At 48.1% G+C, this 24,300-nt stretch overlaps 1 protein-coding gene across 1 annotated transcript in view; it reads right to left on the bottom strand.

Annotated features, from left to right (window-relative positions):
* The window catches only part of lyst (lysosomal trafficking regulator), a 264,577-nt gene that overhangs the window by 44,259 nt on the left and 196,018 nt on the right, over nt 1-24,300 (bottom strand). The window contains exons 37-44 of the mRNA XM_055935436.1: nt 18,034-18,243; nt 15,686-15,862; nt 11,147-11,223; nt 10,708-10,896; nt 5,056-5,201; nt 2,478-2,639; nt 2,282-2,337; nt 1,922-2,074 (exon numbers count right to left, since the gene is read on the bottom strand). Of these exons, the coding sequence (XP_055791411.1) occupies nt 1,922-2,074; nt 2,282-2,337; nt 2,478-2,639; nt 5,056-5,201; nt 10,708-10,896; nt 11,147-11,223; nt 15,686-15,862; nt 18,034-18,243 (1,170 nt within the window). The remainder of the gene's footprint in view (nt 1-1,921; nt 2,075-2,281; nt 2,338-2,477; nt 2,640-5,055; nt 5,202-10,707; nt 10,897-11,146; nt 11,224-15,685; nt 15,863-18,033; nt 18,244-24,300) is intronic.

Here is a 24,300-nt window from a genome sequence, read left to right as displayed (position 1 = left end):
CCACCGCCACCATGGGGCACTCTGTTCACAACGTTGACATCAGCAAACCGCTCGCCCACACGACGCCATACAGATGGTCTGCGGTTGAGAGGCCGGTTCGACATACTGCCACATTCTCTAAAACAACGTTGGAGGTGGCTTATGGTAGAGAAATTAACATTCAATTCTCTGGCAACAGCTCTGGTGGACATTCCTGCAGTCAGCATGTCCAATTGCACGCTCCCTGAAAACTTGAGACATCTGTGGCATTGTGTTGTGTGACAAAACTGCACATTTTAGAGTGGTCTTTTATTGTCCCCAGCACAAGGTGCACCTGTGTAATGATCATGCTGTTTAATCAGCTTCTTCTTAAATCTAGAAAAGATGGGGAGATGCTGAACTATCAACCCTGGTGTGGAGGGCCAGCAGGAGACCCTGTGCTCTGTAGTACATCCTACCTTGGTGGTGTGGAAGGCCAGCAGGAGACCCTGTGCTCTGTAGTCCATCCTACCTTGGTGGTGTGGAAGGCCAGCAGGAGACCCTGTGCTCTGTAGTCCATCCTACCTTGGTGGTGTGGAAGGCCAGCAGGAGACCCTGTGCTCTGTAGTCCATCCTACCTTGGTGGTGTGGAAGGCCAGCAGGAGACCCTGTGCTCTGTAGTCCATCCTACCTTGGTGGTGTGGAAGGCCAGCAGGAGACCCTGTGCTCTGTAGTCCATCCTACCTTGGTGGTGTGGAAGGCCAGCAGGAGACCCTGTGCTCTGTAGTCCATCCTACCTTGGTGGTGTGGAAGGCCAGCAGGAGACCCTGTGCTCTGTAGTCCATCCTACCTTGGTGGTGTGGAAGGCCAGCAGGAGACCCTGTGCTCTGTAGTCCATCCTACCTTGGTGGTGTGGAAGGCCAGCAGGAGACCCTGTGCTCTGTAGTCCATCCTACCTTGGTGGTGTGGAAGGCCAGCAGGAGACCCTGTGCTCTGTAGTCCATCCTACCTTGGTGGTGTGGAAGGCCAGCAGGAGACCCTGTGCTCTGTAGTCCATCCTACCTTGGTGGTGTGGAGGAGACCCTGTGCTCTGTAGTCCATCCTACCTTGGTGGTGTGGAGGAGACCCTGTGCTCTGTAGTCCATCCTACCTTGGTGGTGTGGAAGGCCAGCAGGAGACCCTGTGCTCTGTAGTCCATCCTACCTTGGTGGTGTGGAAGGCCAGCAGGAGACCCTGTGCTCTGTAGTCCATCCTACCTTGGTGGTGTGGAAGGCCAGCAGGAGACCCTGTAGTCCATCCTACCTTGGTGGTGTGGAAGGCCAGCAGGAGACCCTGTAGTCCATCCTACCTTGGTGGTGTGGAAGGCCAGCAGGAGACCCTGTAGTCCATCCTACCTTGGTGGTGTGGAAGGCCAGCAGGAGACCCTGTAGTCCATCCTACCTTGGTGGTGTGGAAGGCCAGCAGGAGACCCTGTAGTCCATCCTACCTTGGTGGTGTGGAAGGCCAGCAGGAGACCCTGTGCTCTGTAGTCCATCCTACCTTGGTGGTGTGGAAGGCCAGCAGGAGACCCTGTGCTCTGTAGTCCATCCTACCTTGGTGGTGTGGAAGGCCAGCAGGAGACCCTGTGCTCTGTAGTCCATCCTACCTTGGTGGTGTGGAAGGCCAGCAGGAGACCCTGTGCTCTGTAGTCCATCCTACCTTGGTGGTGTGGAAGGCCAGCAGGAGACCCTGTGCTCTGTAGTCCATCCTACCTTGGTGGTGTGGAAGGCCAGCAGGAGACCCTGTGCTCTGTAGTCCATCCTACCTTGGTGGTGTGGAAGGCCAGCAGGAGACCCTGTGCTCTGTAGTCCATCCTACCTTGGTGGTGTGGAGGGCCAGCAGGAGACCCTGTGCTCTGTAGTCCATCCTACCTTGGTGGTGTGGAGGGCCAGCAGGAGACCCTGTGCTCTGTAGTCCATCCTACCTTGGTGGTGTGGAAGGCCAGCAGGAGAGTCCGTCCGTTGGTGAGGAAGATCTCCACAGCGTTGTCTCTGAGCTGCCACCACCTCTTATGGACCTCCTTTATCTCCTCATAGGTCCAGGAGAACGAGGCTGCCTCCGTCTCCCCGTGGACACTCTGTCACAACACACACACAGTGAGCAGCCAGACAACATTTTACATTTACATGTAAGTCATTTAGCAGACGCTCTTATCCAGAGCGACTTACATTTAACCTTTATTTAACTAGGCAAGTCAGTCAAGAACAAACTCTTATTTTCAATGACGGCCTAGGATGACAACAACACCTCTGTCCTAAATGTGCAGGTGTAGAGAAAGGGTTACCTGGTTGTCATGGGCGTCAGCCGCGTTATCCTCCACGAAGTACATCCCAGACTTCCCTGTGAATGCAGAGGGTCAAAAGGTCACTGTGTGAGACGGGCACACACACCAGTAAATAGAGGCTTAGGCAGCCTCAACGGGACCTTGTCCAGAGCAAACTGACTGGACAATAAAGCTAGGAGGGGGTGTGGTCTCCTACCCAGCAGCAGCTCTCCGGAAGTCTCTCGAGAGGGAGCGACACTGATGCAGCGTCTGGTGAATCTGATTGGTTCGCTGGTGGCCTTGTCTTTCACCGTGGAGGAGAAGGAGGAGTGGGTCTTATCCTCAAACAGGAAGGACAGTGGAGCCCGCGCTGCCGGGTCTGAAAGGAGAGACAGACAAACAGGGTCAGACAGGATCAAACAGACCGGATATGACAGGATCAGACAGACGGGATCAGCCCGGGTCAGACAGACAGGGTCAGAGACAGGGTCAGAGACAGGGTCAGACAGACAGGGTCAGACAGACAGGGTCAGACCGGGTCAGACAGACGGGATCAGCCAGACCGGATCAGACCGGGTCAGACAGGGTCAGACAGACGGGATCAGACCGGGTCAGACAGACGGGATCAGACCGGGTCAGACAGACGGGATCAGACCGGGTCAGACAGACGGGATCAGACCGGGTCAGACAGACGGGATCAGACAGGATCAATACGCTGGATTAAATCATAGTGGGTTTCCAGATAGTGCTCTCATAAACGAAAATTAAGAAAAAAAATGAAAAGCTCTTTATTGCAGCTGTTAGAATGTCATCCCTAGTGGTGCTGAAGATCAGACTGGCTAATCATTATTATTAAGATCAGACTGACTAATCATTATTATTTAGATCAGACTGGCTAATCATTATTATGAAGATCAGACTGACTAATCATTATTATGAAGATCAGACTGACTAATCATTATTATGAAGATCAGACTGACTAATCATTATTATTAAGATCAGACTGGCCAATCATTATTATGAAGATCAGACTGGCTAATCATTATTATTAAGATCAGACTGACTAATCATTATTATTAAGATCAGACTGGCCAATCATTATTATGAAGATCAGACTGGCTAATCATTATTATTAAGATCAGACTGGCCAATCATTATTATGAAGATCAGACTGGCTAATCATTATTATTAAGATCAGACTGACTAATCATTATTATTAAGATCAGACTGACTAATCATTATTATTAAGATCAGACTGGCTAATCATTATTATTAAGATCAGACTGACTAATCATTATTATTAAGATCAGACTGGCTAATCATTATTATTAAGATCAGACTGGCTAATCATTATTATGAAGATCAGACTGGCTAATCATTATTATGAAGATCAGACTGGCTAATCATTATTATTAAGATCAGACTGGCTAATCATTATTATTAAGATCAGACTGGCTAATCATTATTATTAAGATCAGACTGGCTAATCATTATTATTAAGATCAGACTGGCTAATCATTATTATTAAGATCAGACTGGCTAATCATTATTATTAAGATCAGACTGGCTAATCATTATTATTAAGATCAGACTGGCTAATCATTATTATTAAGATCAGACTGGCTAATCATTATTATTAAGATCAGACTGGCTAATCATTATTATTAAGATCAGACTGGCTAATCATTATTATTAAGATCAGACTGGCTAATCATTATTATTAAGATCAGACTGGCTAATCATTATTATTAAGATCAGACTGGCTAATCATTATTATTAAGATCAGACTGACTAATCATTATTATTAAGATCAGACTGACTAATCATTATTATTAAGATCAGACTGACTAATCATTATTATTAAGATCAGACTGACTAATCATTATTATTAAGATCAGACTGACTAATCATTATTATTAAGATCAGACTGACTAATCATTATTATTAAGATCAGACTGACTAATCATTATTATTAAGATCAGACTGGCTAATCATTATTATTAAGATCAGACTGGCTAATCATTATTATTAAGATCAGACTGGCTAATCATTATTATTAAGATCAGACTGACTAATCATTATTATTAAGATCAGACTGGCTAATCATTATTATTAAGATCAGACTGGCTAATCATTATTATTAAGATCAGACTGACAAATCATTATTATTAAGATCAGACTGACTAATCATTATTAAGATCAGACTGACTAATCATTATTAGATCAGACTGACTAATCATTATTAAGATCAGACTGACTAATCATTATTAAGATCAGACTGACTAATCATTTTTATTAAGATCAGACTGACCAATCATTATTATTAAGATCAGACTGACCAATCATTATTATTAAGATCAGACTGACCAATCATTATTATTAAGATCAGACTGACTAATCATTATTATTAAGATCAGACTGACTAATCATTATTATTAAGATCAGACTGACTAATCATTATTATTAAGATCAGACTGGCTAATCATTATTATTAAGATCAGACTGGCTAATCATTATTATTAAGATCAGACTGACTAATCATTATTATTAAGATCAGACTGACCAATCATTATTATTAAGATCAGACTGACCAATCATTATTATTAAGATCAGACTGACTAATCATTATTATTAAGATCAGACTGACTAATCATTATTAAGATCAGACTGACTAATCATTATTAAGATCAGACTGACTAATCATTATTATTACTATAGTTTAAATGCAGGTACTTCTTGGGGATGGTGAGGGTTAGGGGTTATGGGTTAGGGGTTAGGGGTTAGGGTCAACGTACCGTCTGGCTTGCGTCGGTCTTTGAGCAGGTACTTGTTGGGGATGGTGAGGTAACACCTCTGCAGCCGTCTCCTCTCCCTGTTGGGTCCCTCTGTAGGGTCCAGCTGCCAGGAAGTAGGGTACGACATCTGGTCATACCACACAGCACTGAAAAACACATCAAATAGTATTAGCAACCAGTCACTCTATTATAAACTGGTTCCCAACATTATAAACTGGTCACCAACATTATAAACTGGTCACCAACATTATAAACTGGTTACCAACATTATAAACTGGTTACTGACATTATAAACTGGTTCCCAACATTATAAACTGGTTCCCAACATTATAAACTGGTTCCCAACATTATAAACTGGTTCCCAACATTATAAACTGGTTACCAACATTATAAACTGGTTACCAACATTATATACTGGTTACCAACATTATAAACTGGTTACAAACATTATAAACTGGTTACCAACATTATAAACTGGTTACCAACATTATAAACTGGTTACCAACATTATAAACTGGTTACCAACATTATAAACTGGTTCCCAACATTATAAACTGGTTACCAACATTATAAACTGGTCACCAACATTATTAGAACAGTAAACAAGTCATTCTATTATAAACTGGTTCCCAACATTATAAACTGGTTCCCAACATTATAAACTGGTTAACGACATTATAAACTGGTTACCGACATTATAAACTGGTTACCGACATTATAAACTGGTTACCGACATTATAAACTAGTTACCGACATTATAAACTGGTTCCCGACATTATAAACTGGTTCCCGACATTATAAACTGGTTCCCAACATTATAAACTGGTTACCAACATTATAAACTGGTTACCAACATTATAAACTGGTTACCAACATTATAAACTGGTTACCAACATTATAAACTGGTTAGCAACATTATAAACTGGTTAGCAACATTATAAACTGGTTAGCAACATTATAAACTGGTTAGCAACATTATAAACTGGTTAGCAACATTATAAACTGGTTACCAACATTATAAACTGGTTACCAACATTATAAACTGGTTACCAACATTATAAACTGGTTACCAACATTATAAACTGGTTACCAACATTATAAGCTGGTTAGCAACATTATAAACTGGTTACCAACATTATAAACGGGTTACCAACATTATAAACTGATAAACTGGTTACCAACATTATAAACTGGTTACCAACATTATAAACTGGTTACCAACATTATTAGAATAGTAAACAAGTCATTATATTATAAACTGGTTACCAACATTATAAACTGGTTACCAACATTATAAACTGGTTACCAACATTATAAACTGGTTAACAACATTATAAACTGGTTACCAACATTATAAACTGGTTACCAACATTATAAACTGGTTAGCAACATTATTAGAACAGTAAACAAGTCATTATATTATAAACTGGTTACCAACATTATAAACTGGTTCCCAACATTATTAGAATAGTAAACAAGTCATTATATTATAAACTGGTTCCCAACATTAGAAACTGGTTCCCAACATTATAAACTGGTTAGCAACATTATAAACTGGTTAGCAACATTATTAGAACAGTAAACAAGTCATTATATTATAAACTGGTTACCAACATTATAAACTGGTTCCCAACATTATAAACTGGTTCCCAACATTATAAACTGGTTACCAACATTATTAGAATAGTAAACAAGTCATTATATTATAAACTGGTTACCAACATTATAAACTGGTTCCCAACATTATAAACTGGTTCCCAACATTATAAACTGGTTACCAACATTATAAACTGGTTACCAACATTATAAACTGGTTACCAACATTATAAACTGGTTCCCAACATTATAAACTGGTTCCCAACATTATAAACTGGTTCCCAACATTATAAACTGGTTCCCAACATTATAAACTGGTTCCCAACATTATAAACTGGTTACCAACATTATAAACTGGTTACCAACATTATAAACTGGTTACCAACATTATTAGAATAGTAAACAAGTCATTATATTATAAACTGGTTACCAACATTATAAACCGGTTACCAACATTATAAACTGGTTACCAACATTATACACCGGTTACCAACATTATAAACTGGTTACCAACATTATAAACTGGTTACCAACATTATAAGCTGGTTAGCAACATTATAAACTGGTTACCAACATTATAAACGGGTTACCAACATTATAAACTGATAAACTGGTTACCAACATTATAAACTGGTTACCAACATTATAAACTGGTTACCAACATTATTAGAATAGTAAACAAGTCATTATATTATAAACTGGTTACCAACATTATAAACTGGTTACCAACATTATAAACTGGTTACCAACATTATAAACTGGTTCCCAACATTATAAACTGGTCACCAACATTATAAACTGGTTCCCAACATTATAAACTGGTCACCAACATTATAAACTGGTTAACAACATTATAAACTGGTTACCAACATTATAAACTGGTTACCAACATTATAAACTGGTTAGCAACATTATTAGAACAGTAAACAAGTCATTATATTATAAACTGGTTACCAACATTATAAACTGGTTCCCAACATTATTAGAATAGTAAACAAGTCATTATATTATAAACTGGTTCCCAACATTAGAAACTGGTTCCCAACATTATAAACTGGTTAGCAACATTATAAACTGGTTAGCAACATTATTAGAACAGTAAACAAGTCATTATATTATAAACTGGTTACCAACATTATAAACTGGTTCCCAACATTATAAACTGGTTCCCAACATTATAAACTGGTTACCAACATTATTAGAATAGTAAACAAGTCATTATATTATAAACTGGTTACCAACATTATAAACTGGTTCCCAACATTATAAACTGGTTCCCAACATTATAAACTGGTTACCAACATTATAAACTGGTTACCAACATTATAAACTGGTTACCAACATTATAAACTGGTTCCCAACATTATAAACTGGTTCCCAACATTATAAACTGGTTCCCAACATTATAAACTGGTTCCCAACATTATAAACTGGTTCCCAACATTATAAACTGGTTACCAACATTATAAACTGGTTACCAACATTATAAACTGGTTACCAACATTATTAGAATAGTAAACAAGTCATTATATTATAAACTGGTTACCAACATTATAAACCGGTTACCAACATTATAAACTGGTTACCAACATTATACACCGGTTACCAACATTATAAACTGGTTACCAACATTATAAACTGGTTACCAACATTATTAGAATAGTAAACAAGTCAATATACACTGCTCAAAAAAATAAAGGGAACACTTAAACAACACAATGTAACTCCAAGTCAATCACATTTCTATGAAATCAAACTGTCCACTTAGGAAGCAACACTGATTGACAATAAATTTCACATGCTGTTGTGCAAATGAAATAGACAAAAGGTGGAAATTATAGGAAATTAGCAAGACACCCCCAATAAAGGAGTGGTTCTGCAGGTGTTGACCACAGACCACTTCTCAGTTCCTATGCTTCCTGGCTGATGTTTTGGTCACTTTTGAATGCTGGCGGTGCTCTCACTCTAGTGGTAGCATGAGACGGAGTCTACAACCCACACAAGTGGCTCAGGTAGTGCAGCTCATCCAGGATGGCACATCAATGCGAGCTGTGGCAAGAAGGCTTGCTGTGTCTGTCAGCGTAGTGTCCAGAGCATGCAGGCGCTACCAGGAGACAGGCCAGTACATCAGGAGACGTGGAGGAGGCCGTAGGAGGGCAACAACCCAGCAGCAGGACCGCTACCTCCGCCTTTGTGCAAGGAGGAGCACTGCCAGAGCCCTGCAAAATGACCTCCAGCAGGCCACAAATGTGCATGTCTGCTCAAACAGTCAGAAACAGACTCCATGAGGGTGGTATGAGGGCCCGACGTCCACAGGTGGGGGTTGTGCTTACAGCCCAACACCGTTCAGGACGTTTGGCATTTGCCAGAGAACACCAAGATTGGCAAATTCGCCACTGTGCTCTTCACAGATGAAAGCAGGTTCACACTGAGCACATGTGACAGACGTGACAGAGTCTGGAGACGCCGTGGAGAACGTTCTGCTGCCTGCAACATCCTCCAGCATGACCGGTTTGGCGGTGGGTCAGTCATGGTGTGGGGTGGCATTTCTTTGTGGGGCCGCACAGCCCTCCATGTGCTCGCCAGAGGTAGCCTGACTGCCATTAGGTACCGAGATGAGATCCTCAGACCCCTTGTGAGACCATATGCTGACACATGCACATTTGTGGCCTGCTGGAACTCCCCTCCCCAGTACTCACCGGTCCTGTGTGAGTTGTGTAACTCCCCCTCCCCAGTACTCACCGGTCGTGTGTGAGTTGCTGCCCCAGTACTCACCGGTCCTGTGTGAGTTGCTGCCCCAGTACTCACCGGTCCTGTGTGAGTTGCTGCCTCAGTACTCACCGGTCCTGTGTGAGTTGTTCAGTGTAACTCTCCTCCCCCAGTACTCACCGGTCGTGTGTGAGTTGTTCAGTGTAACTCTCCTCCCCCAGTACTCACCGGTCGTGTGTGAGTTGCTGCACCAGTACTCACCGGTCCTGTGTGAGTTGCTGCTCCAGTACTCACCGGTCCTGTGTGAGTTGCTGCTCCAGTACTCACCGGTCCTGTGTGAGTTGTTCAGTGTAACTCTCCTCCCCCAGTACTCACCGGTCCTGTGTGAGTTGCTGCCTCAGTACTCACCGGTCCTGTGTGAGTTGCTGCCTCAGTACTCACCGGTCCTGTGTGAGTTGCTGCCTCAGTACTCACCGGTCCTGTGTGAGTTGCTGCCTCGGTACTCACCGGTCCTGTGTGAGTTGCTGCCTCGGTACTCACCGGTCCTGTGTGAGTTGCTGCCTCGGTACTCACCGGTCCTGTGTGAGTTGCTGCCTCGGTACTCACCGGTCCTGTGTGAGTTGCTGCCTCGGTACTCACCGGTCCTGTGTGAGTTGCGGCCTCGGGACTCACCGGTCCTGTGTGAGTTGCGGCCTCGGGACTCACCGGGCCTGTGTGAGTTGCGGCCTCGGGACTCACCGGTCGTGTGTGAGTTGCTGCCCCAGTACTCACCGGTCCTTTGTGAGTTGCTGCCTCAGTACTCACCGGTCCTGTGTGAGTTGCTGCCTCAGTACTCACCGGTCCTGTGTGAGTTGCTGCCCCAGTACTCACCGGTCCTGTGTGAGTTGCTCCCCCAGTACTCACCGGTCCTGTGTGAGTTGCTGCCCCAGTACTCACCGGTCCTTTGTGAGTTGCTGCCTCAGTACTCACCGGTCCTGTGTGAGTTGCTGCCTCAGTACTCACCGGTCGTGTGTGAGTTGCTGCCCCAGTACTCACCGGTCCTTTGTGAGTTGCTGCCTCAGTACTCACCGGTCGTGTGTGAGTTGCTGCCCCAGTACTCACCGGTCCTTTGTGAGTTGCTGCCTCAGTACTCACCGGTCCTGTGTGAGTTGCTGCCTCAGTACTCACCGGTCCTGTGTGAGTTGCTGCCTCAGTACTCACCGGTCCTGTGTGAGTTGCTGCCCCAGTACTCACCGGTCCTGTGTGAGTTGCTGCCCCAGTACTCACCGGTCGTGTGTGAGTTGCTGCCCCAGTACTCACCGGTCCTGTGTGAGTTGTTCAGTGTAACTCTCCTCCCCCAGTACTCACCGGTCGTGTGTGAGTTGCTGCACCAGTTCCTGCCAGTGTCTTGAGGCGCTGAGGTCTATCTTATAGAGTCCTCTGATGTGCTGGATCACTTTCTTCCTCTCCATACCCTGTCTCAGTGACACATTCTGGGTGATGTCGGCAGCGATCTTAGAGATGTCCTTGGACTTACCGTCCAGACGCTGGATCAGACTGGAGAAAGGAGAGAGACGGACAATACATTGGTTTGAAACATTGTCAGTTAGAATCCTTGCCGCTGTTCTTGGTTTCTGAATTCCTCTCAAAGTACATCGGAGCTGAGGATCCATTTCAATGTCCCTCCCTCTCACCTCCTCCTCCAATGAGTTTTGAGAGGAATGGAGGGAACAAGTACTGGGGAAAGCAAGGATTTGACTGGTAGTAAGACACAGCTCTGGAGTCTAACGAACCAATCATGCTTCACCTTTTCTGTGTGTTGGAAATTTTCTTCTCCCAGGCCAGTTTACTGCTCTTCTCATCCGCCTCGTATTTCAGCTGTTCCTGTGAGATGAAACGGGACATGAATGAGACCCGTGAGATGAAACGGGACAGGGCTGGGACCCGTGAGATGAAACGGGACAGGGCTGGGACCCGTGAGATGAAATGGGACAGGGCTGGGACCCGTGAGATGAAATGGGACAGGGCTGGGACCCGTGAGATGAAACGGGACAGGGCTGGGACCCGTGAGATGAAACGGGACAGGGCTGGGACCCGTGAGATGAAACGGGACAGGGCTGGGACCCGTGAGATGAAATGGGACAGGGCTGGGACCCGTGAGATGAAACGGGACAGGGCTGGGACCCGTGAGATGAAACGGGACAGGGCTGGGACCCGTGAGATGAAACGGGACAGGGCTGGGACCCGTGAGATGATACGGGACAGGGCTGGGACCCGTGAGATGAAACGGGACAGGGCTGGGACCCGTGAGATGAAACGGGACAGGGCTGGGACCCGTGAGATGAAATGGGACAGGGCTGGGACCCGTGAGATGAAACGGGACAGGGCTGGGACCCGTGAGATGAAACGGGACAGGGCTGGGACTAACCCAGGACTCAAGACAGTTGTAGTTCCAGAGTTGAACCCTAACCGTTGGCCAGACTGGCTAGCAATGTTATAGGGTTAGGGTAAGGTCAGTGATGTTATAGGATAAGGGTAAGGTCAGTGATGTCATAGGGTAAGGTCAGCGATGTTATAGGGTAAGGGTAAAGTCAGAGATGCTATAGGGTAAGGGTAAAGTCAGAGATGCTATAGGGTAAGGGTAAAGTCAGAGATGCTATAGGGTAAGGGTAAAGTCAGAGATGCTATAGGGTAAGGGTAAAGTCAGAGATGCTATAGGGTAAGGGTAAAGTCAGAGATGCTATAGGGTAAGGGTAAAGTCAGAGATGTTATAGGGTAAGGGTAAAGTCAGAGATGCTATAGGGTAAGGGTAAAGTCAGAGATGCTATAGGGTAAGGGTAAAGTCAGAGATGCTATAGGGTAAGGGTAAAGTCAGAGATGCTATAGGGTAAGGGTAAAGTCAGAGATGCTATAGGGTAAGGGTAAAGTCAGAGATGCTATAGGGTAAGGGTAAAGTCAGAGATGCTATAGGGTAAGGGTGAAGTCAGAGATGTTATGGGGTACGGGTAAAGTCAGAGATGCTATAGGGTAAGGGTAAAGTCAGAGATGCTATAGGGTAAGGGTAAAGTCAGAGATGCTATAGGGTAAGGGTAAAGTCAGAGATGCTATAGGGTAAGGGTAAAGTCAGAGATGCTATAGGGTAAGGGTAAAGTCAGAGATGTTATAGGGTTAGGGTAAGGTCAGAGATGTTATAGGGTAAGGGTAAAGTCAGAGATGTTATAGGGTTAGGGTAAGGTCAGAGATGTTATAGGGTAAGGGTAAAGTCAGAGATGTTATAGGGTAAGGTCAGAGATGTTATAGGGTAAGGTCAGAGATGTTATAGGGTAAGGTCAGAGATGTTATAGGGTAAGGTCAGAGATGTTATAGGGTAAGGGTAAGGTCAGAGATGTTATAGGGTAAGGGTAAAGTCAGAGATGCTATAGGGTAAGGGTAAAGTCAGAGATGTTATAGGGTTAGGGTAAGGTCAGAGATGTTATAGGGTAAGGGTAAAGTCAGAGATGTTATAGGGTTAGGGTAAGGTCAGAGATGCTATAGGGTAAGGGTAAAGTCAGAGATGTTATAGGGTTAGGGTAAGGTCAGAGATGTTATAGGGTAAGGGTAAGGTCAGAGATGCTATAGGGTAAGGGTAAAGTCAGAGATGCTATAGGGTTAGGGTAAGGTCAAAGATGTTATAGGGTAAGGTCAGAGATGTTATAGGGTAAGGGTAAAGTCAGAGATGCTATAGGGTAAGGGTAAAGTCAGAGATGCTATAGGGTAAGGGTAAAGTCAGAGATGCAATAGGGTAAGGGTAAAGTCAGAGATGCAATAGGGTAAGGGTAAATTAGGAACACCTGTTCTGAGGAACGCCCTCAGAACAGCCTCAGTTCGTCAGGTCATGGACTCTACCAGGTGTCGAAAGCGTTCCACAGGGATGCTGGCCCATGTTGGACTCCAATGCTTCCCCACAGTCGTGTCCAGTTTGCTGGATGTCCTTTGGGTGGTGGACCATTCTTGATACTCACGGAAAACGGTTGAACCCGAACCCAACTCAATGTTAGGAAGGCATTCCTAATGTTTCGTAAACTCAGTGTAGGTCCATTATAATTTATATGTACTTTTTTATCTAATTTTAGACATTCCAGAGTGGCCTGGGGTGTTCTGTTAAATTTAAACCGAACAAAAATATAAAACGCAACAATTTATAAATATTTGACTGAGTTACAGTTCACATGAGGAAATCAGTTAACTGGAATAAATTCATGAGGCTCTAATCTATGGATTTCACATGACTGGGAATACAGATATGCATCTGTTGGTCATAGAGACCTTTAAATAAAGGTAGAGACGTGGATCAGAGAACCAGTCAGTATCTGGTGTGACCACCATCTGCCTCATGCAGCGCGACACGTCTCCTTCACATAGAGGTGATCAGGCTGTTGATTGTGGCTTGTGGAATGTTGTCCCACTCCTCTTCAATGGCTGTGTGAAGTTGCTGGATATTGGCGGGAACTGGAACATGCTGTCGTACACGTCAATCCAGAGCATCCCAAACATGCTCAATGGGTGACATGTCTGGTGAGTAATGCAGGCTATGGAAGAACTGGGACATTTTCAGCTTTCAGGTATTGTGTCCAGATCCTTGCGACATGGCGTCGTGTATTATCATGCTGAAACATGAGGTGGTGGTGGAGGAGGAATGGCACGACAATGGGCCTCAGGATCTCGCTGCGGTATTGATGTGCATTCAAATTACCATTGATAAAATTCAACTCGGTTCGTTGTCTGTAGGTTATGCCTGCCCATACCATAACATTTATGGAATCTTTTATTTAAGCTCATGAAACATGGGACCAAACCGTTACATGTTTCAGTATATAAATGAAACGGCGGGCAACGGCCCACATTTCAGCATGTAAACGCCTGTTTCAGATAAACACCTGGTCTAAATGATTTGTTACCATGAATTACCACGAATTGCCAATTGCCATGAATTGTTTACAAGGTTTAATGTTTGATTTGTTACATTAAATAATTGAGTAATGACTCAAAAATTACGACAATCATCGGTTTTTATTCGCCAGTAAGAAACTGCTAGCTAACTGGCTGTTAACAGCTGGGAACTGCTAGCTAACTGGCTGCTAACAGCTGAGAACTGCTAGCTAACTGGCTGCTAACAGCTGAGAACTGCTAGCTAACTGGCTGCTAACAGCTGAGAACTGCTAGCTAACTGGCTGCTAACAGCTGAGAACTGCTAGCTAACTGGCTGCTAACAGCTGAGAACTGCTAGCTAACTGGCTGCTAACAGCTGAGAACTGCTAGCTAACTGGCTGCTAACAGCTGAGAACTGCTAGCTAACTGGCTGCTAACAGCTGAGAACTGCTAGCTAACTGGCTGCTAACAGCTGAGAACTGCTAGCTAACTGGCTGCTAACAGTTGAGAACTGCTAGCTAACTGGCTGCTAACAGCTGAGAACTGCTAGCTAACTGGCTGCTAACAGCTGAGAACTGCTAGCTAACTGGCTGGGAACTGCTAGCTAACTGGCTGCTAACAGCTGAGAACTGCTAGCTAACTGGCTGCTAACAGCTGAGAACTGCTAGCTAACTGGCTGCTAACAGCTGAGAACTGCTAGCTAACTGGCTGCTAACAGCTGAGAACTGCTAGCTAACTGGCTGCTAACAGCTGAGAACTGCTAGCTAACGGGCTGCTAACAGCTGAGAACTGCTAGCTAACTGGCTGCTAACAGCTGAGAACTGCTAGCTAACGGGCTGCTAACAGCTGAGAACTGCTAGCTAACTGGCTGCTAACAGCTGAGAACTGCTAGCTAACTGGCTGCTAACAGCTGAGAACTGCTAGCTAACTGGCTGCTAACAGCTGAGAACTGCTAGCTAACTGGCAAGCACAAAAACAGTCAAATACAGGAGTACAGACCCCCAGCAATGTTTTTGAGGCATACTAAGACAAAATAAACATGACACAGTGTGTAAATGAAAACACATTAGTGCAGGAAATTAATGGTGGAGTTAAACAATGACCTATGTAAACTATGTTGTGTACATTAAGGAATAGATGCCTGGCTCAAATAGATGCCTGGCTCAAACAAAAGCCTGGCTCTAATAAAAGCCTGGCTTAAATAGAAGCCTGGCTTAAATAGAAGCCTGGCTAAAATAGAAGCCTGGCTTAAATAGAAGCCTGTTCAGTGATTTAAGCAAATACACATCCAGTCTATGAATTTTAGTTTTACGGAATATATATGTAGATATTTTTGTACTCAAACCTCCCCGGGCTGGATCCGGCCTGTGGGCCGTAGTTTGCCCACCTGTATTAGGTTAGGTAAAGGTTATAGGGTCAGGGTAAAAGTAAAGGTTACCTCTTTGATAGCCTTGAGCAGGTCTGGTTTGTACGGTGCGCTGGGCGGGATGCAGCGATGACCCCACTGCTTCAGTGATGACATGAAACTGCACACAGTACTCTGCTCCTCTTTGTTCAGAGCATCTTTATGGTCATGGAGCATCTCATACAGATACATGGCTAGCTTGGGACCATGCTGAGAGAGGAGAGAGGTGAGGGGAGGGGAGAGGGGAGGGAGTGGAGGGGAGAGAGAGGAGGGGGGGGTGGAGAGAGGGGGAGAGAGAGAGGAGGGGAGAGTAGAGGGGAGGGGGAGAGGAGAGAGAGAGGAGAGGGGAGAGTGGAGGGGAGAGAGAGAGGAGAGAGTGGAGGGGAGAGGAGGGGAGGGGGAGAGGAGAGAGAGAGGAGAGAGTGGAGGGGAGAGAGAGAGGAGAGAGGAGAGTGGAGGGGAGAAGGGAGGGGAGAGTGGAGGGGCGAGAGAGGAGAGAGAGAGAGGAGAGGGGAGAGAAAGGAGAGGAGAGAGAGAGAGGGGGGAGAGAGGGGAGAGAGAGAGAGAGAGAGGAGAGAGGAGAGAGAGTAAATCCTTCATCTATCACAGACCTGTCTGACCTACAGTAACCCCCCCCTGGAGGAGGAACAGTAAGACAGACCAGTCTGACCTACAGTAACCCCCCCCCCCCCCCCTGGAGGAGGAACAGTAAGACAGACCAGTCTGACCTACAGTAACCCCCCCCTGGAGGAGGAACAGTAAGACAGACCAGTCTGACCCACAGTAACCCCCCCCCCCCCCCCCGGAGGAGGAACAGTAAGACAGACCAGTCTGACCTACAGTAACCCCCACCCCCCCCCCCCCGCCTGGAGGAGGAACAGTAAAACAGACCAGTCTGACCTACAGTAACCCCCCCCCCCGGATGAGGAACAGTAAGACAGACCAGTCTGAACTACAGTAACCCCCCCCCCCGGAGGAGGAACAGTAAGACAGACCAGTCTGACCTACAGTAACCCCCCCCCCCCCCCAGAGGAGGAACAGTAAGACAGACCAGTCTGACCTACAGTAACCCCCCCCCCCCCCGGAGGAGGAACAGTAAGACAGACCAGTCTGACCTACAGTAACCCCCCCCCCTCCCCCCCCCTGGAGGAGGAACAGTAAGACAGACCAGTCTGACCTACAGTAACCCCCCCCCCGGAGGAGGAACAGTAAGACAGACCAGTCTGACCTACAGTAACCCCCCCCCCCCTTAGAGGAGGAACAGTAAGACAGACCAGTCTGACCTACAGTAACCCCCCCCCCCCCCTGGAGGAGGAACAGTAAGACAGACCAGTCTGACCTACAGTAACCCCCCCCCTTAGAGGAGGAACAGTAAGACAGACCAGTCTGACCTACAGTAACCCCCCCCCCGGAGGAGGAACAGTAATTACAGACCAGGCTGACCTACAGTAACCCCCCCCCCCCCCCCTGGAGGAGGAACAGTAATTACAGACCAGGCTGACCTACAGTAACCCCCCCCTGGAAGAGGAACAGTAAGACAGACCAGGCTGCCATGGTAACTATGAAGATGTCTCTGGGTTATTTCAGAGCCAAGGCCCTGGCAGCTGGACCTGTACGTACATGGGAACATGGGACTCATGAGACCTGCCCTCTCTCTTCATTTCTCTCGCTTTCAATCTTGCTCTCGCTCTCTTTCAATCTTGCTCTCGCTCTCTTTCAATCTTGCTCTCGCTCTCTTTCAATCTTGCTCTCGCTCTCTTTCAATCTTGCTCTCGCTCTCTTTCAATCTTGCTCTCGCTCTCTTTCAATCTTGCTCTCGCTCTCTTTCAATCTTGCTCTCGCTCTCTTTCAATCTTGCTCTCTTTCAATCTTGCTCTCTTTCAATCTTGCTCTCTTTCAATCTTGCTCTCTCTCAATCTTGCTCTCTCTCTCTCTCAATCTTGCTCTCTCTCTCTCTCTCGCCCTCTCTCTTTCGATCTTGCTCTCTCTCTCTCTCAACCTTTCATTCATTCACTCTCTCGTTCTCACCCGGGGCTGAGGCTCTCCCTGAAGATGTCTGGGCTCAGCCCTAACCCTGACCCTGACAGCAACCTCAAACCTCTCACCTGGGGCTCTCCCCTGAGGATGTCTGGGCTCAGCCCTAACCCTGACCCTGACAGCAACCTCAAACCTCTCACCTGGGGCTCTCCCCTGAGGATGTCTGGGCTCAGCCCTAACCCTGACCCTGACAGCAACCTCAAACCTCTCACCTGGGGCTCTCCCCTTAGGATGTCTGGGCTCAGCCCTAACCCTGACCCTAACAGCAACCTCAGACCTCTCACCTGGGGCTCTCCCCTTAGGATGTCTGGGCTCAGCCCTAACAGCGACCCCTGACCTCTTACCTCTAACCCGGGGCTGAGGCTCTCCTTGAGGAAGTCAGGGTTTGCAGGATCGAACACAAACTCTAGCGCCTCCTTCCTGTCCCTGAGGGGTAATGCAGGGGAGAGGGTGTGCACCAAGAGACGTCCGATCTGAACCCTGAAGGTGTCCCGACACGACCACAGGATCCTCCTCCACTGCTGCCTGGGGGCCCCGCCACGACCCATACTGCCCTGGGAGAACAAGCATAGTCCCACATTATGACGAAGTCATTTCAAACCAGAAAAAAAGACAACATATACAAACAAACAACAACTGACAAACAAACAAACAATGACTGCATCGCCTCTACATCTCCGTCCCTAGTACCTGGTCACACCTCCGTCCCTAGTACCTGGTCACACCTCCGTCCCTAGTACCTGGTCACACCTCCGTCCCTAGTACCTGGTCACACCTCCGTCCCTAGTACCTGGCCACACCTCCATCCCTAGTACCTGGTCACACCTCCATCCCTAGTACCTGGTCACACCTCCGTCCCTAGTGCCTGGTCACATCTCCATCCCTAGTACCTGGTCACACCTCCATCCATAGTCACACCTCCGTCCCTAGTACCTGGTCACACCTCCATCCCTAGTACCTGGTCACACCTCCGTCCCTAGTACCTGGTCACACCTCCATCCCTAGTACCTGGTCACACCTCCATCCATAGTCACACCTCCGTCCCTAGTACCTGGTCACACCTCCATCCCTAGTACCTGGCCACACCTCCATCCCTAGTCACACCTCCATCCCTAGTACCTGGACACACCTCCATCCCTAGTACCTGGTCACACCTCCATCCCTAGTACCTGGACACACCTCCATCCCTAGTACCTGGACACACCTCCATCCCTAGTGCCTGGTCACACCTCCATCCCTAGTACCTGGTCACACCTCCATCCCTAGTACCTGGTCACACCATCCCTAGTACCTGGTCACACCTCCATCCCTAGTACCTGGTAACACCTCCATCCCTAGTCACACCTCCGTCCCTAGTACCTGGACACACCTCCATCCCTAGTACCTGGACACACCTCCATCCCTAGTGCCTGGTCACACCTCCATCCCTAGTACCTGGTCACACCTCCATCCCTAGTACCTGGTCACACCTCCATCCCTAGTACCTGGTAACACCTCCATCCCTAGTCACACCTCCGTCCCTAGTGCCTGGTCACACCTCCATCCCTAGTACCTGGTCACACCTCCATCCCTAGTACCTGGTCACACCTCCATCCCTAGTACCTGGTAACACCTCCATCCATAGTCACACCTCCGTCCCTAGTACCTGGTCACACCTCCATCCCTAGTACCTGGTCACACCTCCATCCCTAGTACCTAGTCACACCTCCATCCCTAGTACCTGGTAACACCTCCATCCCTAGTACCTAGTCACACCTCCATCCCTAGTACCTAGTCACACCTCCATCCCTAGTACCTGGTAACACCTCCATCCCTAGTACCTGGTCACACCTCCATCCCTAGTACCTAGTCACACCTCCATCCCTAGTACCTGGTCATATCTCCATCCCTAGTACCTGGACACACCTCCGTCCCTAGTACCTGGTAACACCTCCATCCCTAGTACCTAGTCACACCTCCATCCCTAGTACCTGGTCACACCTCCATCCCTAGTACCTGGTCACACCTCCATCCCTAGTGCCTGGTCACACCTCCATCCCTAGTACCTAGTACCTGGTCACACCTCCGTCCCTAGTACCTGGTCACACCTCCGTCCCTAGTACCTGGTCACACCTCCGTCCCTAGTACCTGGTCACACCTCCATCCCTAGTACCTGGTCACACCTCCATCCCTAGTACCTGGTCACACCTCCATCCCTAGTACCTGGTCACACCTCCATCCATAGTCACACCTCCGTCCCTAGTACCTGGTTACACCACCGTCCCTAGTACCTGGTCACACCCCCGTCCCTAGTACCTGGACACACCTCCGTCCCTAGTACCTGGTCACACCTCCATCCCTAGTACCTGGACACACCTCCATCCCTAGTACCTGGACACACCTCCATCACTAGTACCTGGACACATCTCCATCCCTAGTACCTGGTCACACCTCCATCCCTAGTACCTGGTCACATCTCCATCCCTAGTACCTGGTCACACCTCCATCCCTAGTACCTGGTCACACCTCCATTCCTAGTACCTGGTCACACCTCCATCCCTAGTACCTGGTCACACCTCCATCCCTAGTACCTGGTCACACCTCCATCCCTAGTACCTGGTCACACCTCCATCCCTAGTGCCTGGTCACACCTCCATCCCTAGTACCTAGTCACACCTCCATCCCTATTACCTGGTCACACCTCCATCCCTAGTACCTGGTCACATCTCCATCCCTAGTACCTGGTCACACCTCCATCCCTAGTACCTGGTCACACCTCCATCCCTAGTACCTGGTCACACCTCCATCCCTAGTACCTGGTCACACCTCCATCCCTAGTACCTAGTCACACCTCCATCCCTACTACCTGGTCACACCTCCATCCCTAGTACCTGGTCATATCTCCATCCCTAGTACCTGGTCACACCTCCATCCCTAGTACCTGGTCACACCTCCATCCCTAGTACCTGGTCACATCTCCATCCCTACTACCTGGTCACACCTCCATCCCTAGTACCTGGTCACACCTCCATCCCTACTACCTAGTCACACCTCCATCCCTAGTACCTAGTCACACCTCCATCCCTAGTGCCTAGTACCTGGTCACACCTCCATCCCTAGTACCTGGTCACACCTCCATCCCTAGTGCCTGGTCACACCTCCATCCCTAGTACCTGGTCACACCTCCATCCCTAGTACCTGGTCACACCTCCATCCCTAGTACCTAGTCACACCTCCATCTCTAGTACCTGGTCACACCTCCATCCCTAGTCACACCTCCATCCCTAGTACCTGGTCACACCTCCATCCCTAGTCACACCTCCATCCCTAGTACCTGGTCACACCTCCATCCCTAGTACCTGGTCACACCTCCATCCCTAGTACCTGGTCACATCTCCATCCCTAGTACCTGGACACACCTCCATCCCTAGTGCCTGGTCACACCTCCGTCCCTAGTACCTGGTCACACCTCCATCCCTAGTACCTAGTCACACCTCCATCCCTAGTACCTGGTCACACCTCCATCCCTAGTACCTGGTCACACCTCCATCCCTAGTACCTGGTCACACCTCCATCCCTAGTACCTGGTCACACCTCCATCCCTAGTACCTGGTCACACCTCCATCCCTAGTACCTGGTCACATCTCCATCCCTAGTACCTGGTCACACCTCCATCCCTAGTACCTGGTCACACCTCCATCCCTAGTACCTGGTCACACCTCCATCCCTAGTACCTGGTCACATCTCCATCCCTAGTACCTGGTCACACCTCCATCCCTAGTACCTGGTCACACCTCCATCCCTAGTACCTGGTCACACCTCCATCCCTAGTCACACCTCCATCCCTACTACCTGGTCACACCTCCATCCCTAGTACCTGGTCACATCTCCATCCCTAGTACCTGGTCACATCTCCATCCCTAGTACCTGGTCACACCTCCATCCCTAGTACCTGGTCACACCTCCATCCCTAGTCACATCTCCATCCCTACTACCTGGTCACACCTCCATCCCTAGTACCTGGTCACACCCCCATCCCTAGTACCTGGTCACACCTCCATCCCTAGTACCTGGTCACACCTCCATCCCTAGTACCTGGTCACACCTCCATCCCTAGTCACACCTCCATCCCTAGTACCTGGTCACACCTCCATCCCTAGTACCTGGTCACACCTCCATCCCTAGTACCTGGTCACACCTCCATCCCTAGTACCTGGTCACATCTCCATCCCTAGTGCCTGGTCATACCTCCATCCCTATTACCTGGTCACACCTCCATCCCTAGTACCTGGTCACACCTCCATCACTATTACCTGGTCACACCTCCATCCCTAGTACCTGGTCACACCTCCATCCCTAGTACCTGGTCACACCTCCATCACTAGTACCTGGTCACACCTCCATCACTAGTACCTGGTCACACCTCCATCCCTATTACCTGGTCACACCTCCATCCCTAGTACCTGGTCACACCTCCATCCCTATTACCTGGTCACACCTCCATCCCTAGTACCTGGTCACACCTCCATCCCTAGTACCTGGTCACACCTCCATCCCTAGTACCTGGTCACACCTCCATCACTAGTACCTGGTCATATCTCCATCCCTATTACCTGGTCACACCTCCATCCCTAGTCACACCTCCATCCCTAGTACCTGGTCACACCTCCATCACTAGTACCTGGTCACACCTCCATCCCTAGTACCTGGTCATATCTCCATCCCTAGTACCTGGTCACACCTCCACCTCTAGCACCTGGTCATATCTCCATCCCTAGTACCTGGTCACACCTCCATCCCTAGTACCTGGTCACATCTCCATCCCTAGTACCTGGTCACATCTCCATCCCTAGTACCTGGTCATATCTCCATCCCTACTACCTGGTCACACCTCCATCCCTAGTACCTGGTCATATCTCCATCCCTATTACCTGGTCACACCTCCATCCCTAGTCACACCTCCATCCCTAGTACCTGGTCACACCTCCATCACTAGTACCTGGTCACACCTCCATCCCTAGTACCTGGTCATATCTCCATCCCTAGTACCTGGTCACACCTCCACCTCTAGCACCTGGTCATATCTCCATCCCTAGTACCTGGTCACACCTCCATCCCTAGTACCTGGTCACATCTCCATCCCTAGTACCTGGTCACATCTCCATCCCTAGTACCTGGTCATATCTCCATCCCTACTACCTGGTCACACCTCCATCCCTAGTACCTGGTCATATCTCCATCCCTACTACCTGGTCACACCTCCATCCCTAGTACCTGGTCACACCTCCATCACTAGTACCTGGTCACACCTCCATCCCTAGTACCTGGTCACACCTCCATCCCTAGTACCTGGTCACACCTCCATCACTAGTACCTGGACACACCTCCATCCCTAGTACCTGGTCACACCTCCATCCCTAGTACCTGGTCACACCTCCATCACTAGTACCTGGTCATATCTCCATCCCTAGTACCTGGTCACACCTCCATCCCTAGTACCTGGTCACACCTCCATCCCTAGTACCTGGTCACACCTCCATCCCTAGTACCTGGTCACATCTCCATCCCTAGTACCTGGTCACACCTCCATCCCTAGTACCTGGTCACACCTCCATCCCTAGTACCTGGTCACATCTCCATCCCTAGTACCTGGTCACATCTCCATCCCTAGTACCTGGTCACACCTCCATCCCTAGTACCTGGTCACACCTCCATCCCTAGTACCTAGTACCTGGTCACACCTCCATCCCTAGTACCTGGTCACACCTCCATCCCTAGTACCTGGTCACACCTCCATCCCTAGTACCTAGTCACACCTCCATCCCTAGTACCTGGTCACACCTCCATCCCTAGTACCTGGTCACACCTCCATCCCTAGTACCTAGTACCTGGTCACACCTCCATCCATAGTACCTAGTCACACCTCCATCCATAGTCACACCTCCATCCCTAGTACCTAGTCACACCTCCATCCATAGTACCTGGTCACACCTCCATCCCTAGTACCTGGTCACACCTCCATCCCTAGTACCTGGTCACACCTCCATCCATAGTACCTAGTCACACCTCCATCCCTAGTGCCTGGTCACACCTCCATCCATAGTACCTAGTCACACCTCCATCCATAGTCACACCTCCGTCCCTAGTACCTGGTCACACCTCCGTCCCTAGTACCTGGTCACACCTCCATCCCTAGTACCTGGTCACACCTCCATCCCTAGTACCTGGTCACACCTCCATCCCTAGTACCTGGTCACACCTCCATCCCTAGTACCTGGTCACACCTCCATCCCTAGTACCTGGTCACACCTCCGTCCCTAGTACCTGGTCACACCTCCATCCCTAGTACCTGGTCACATCTCCATCCCTAGTACCTGGTCACACCTCCATCCATAGTACCTGGTCACACCTCCATCCCTAGTACCTGGTCACACCTCCATCCATAGTACCTGGTCACATCTCCATCCCTAGTACCTGGTCACATCTCCATCCCTAGTACCTGGTCACACCTCCATCCATAGTACCTGGTCACATCTCCATCCCTAGTACCTGGTCACATCTCCATCCCTAGTACCTGGTCACACCTCCATCCATAGTACCTGGTCACACCTCCATCCCTAGTACCTGGTCAC

The sequence above is a fragment of the Salvelinus fontinalis genome, chromosome 1 (genome assembly GCF_029448725.1).
Source record: "Salvelinus fontinalis isolate EN_2023a chromosome 1, ASM2944872v1, whole genome shotgun sequence".
Lineage (NCBI taxonomy): Eukaryota > Metazoa > Chordata > Actinopteri > Salmoniformes > Salmonidae > Salvelinus > Salvelinus fontinalis.
The sequence above is the reverse complement of the archived record's forward strand: the minus strand, read 5'-3'. Positions and strand labels throughout refer to the sequence as shown.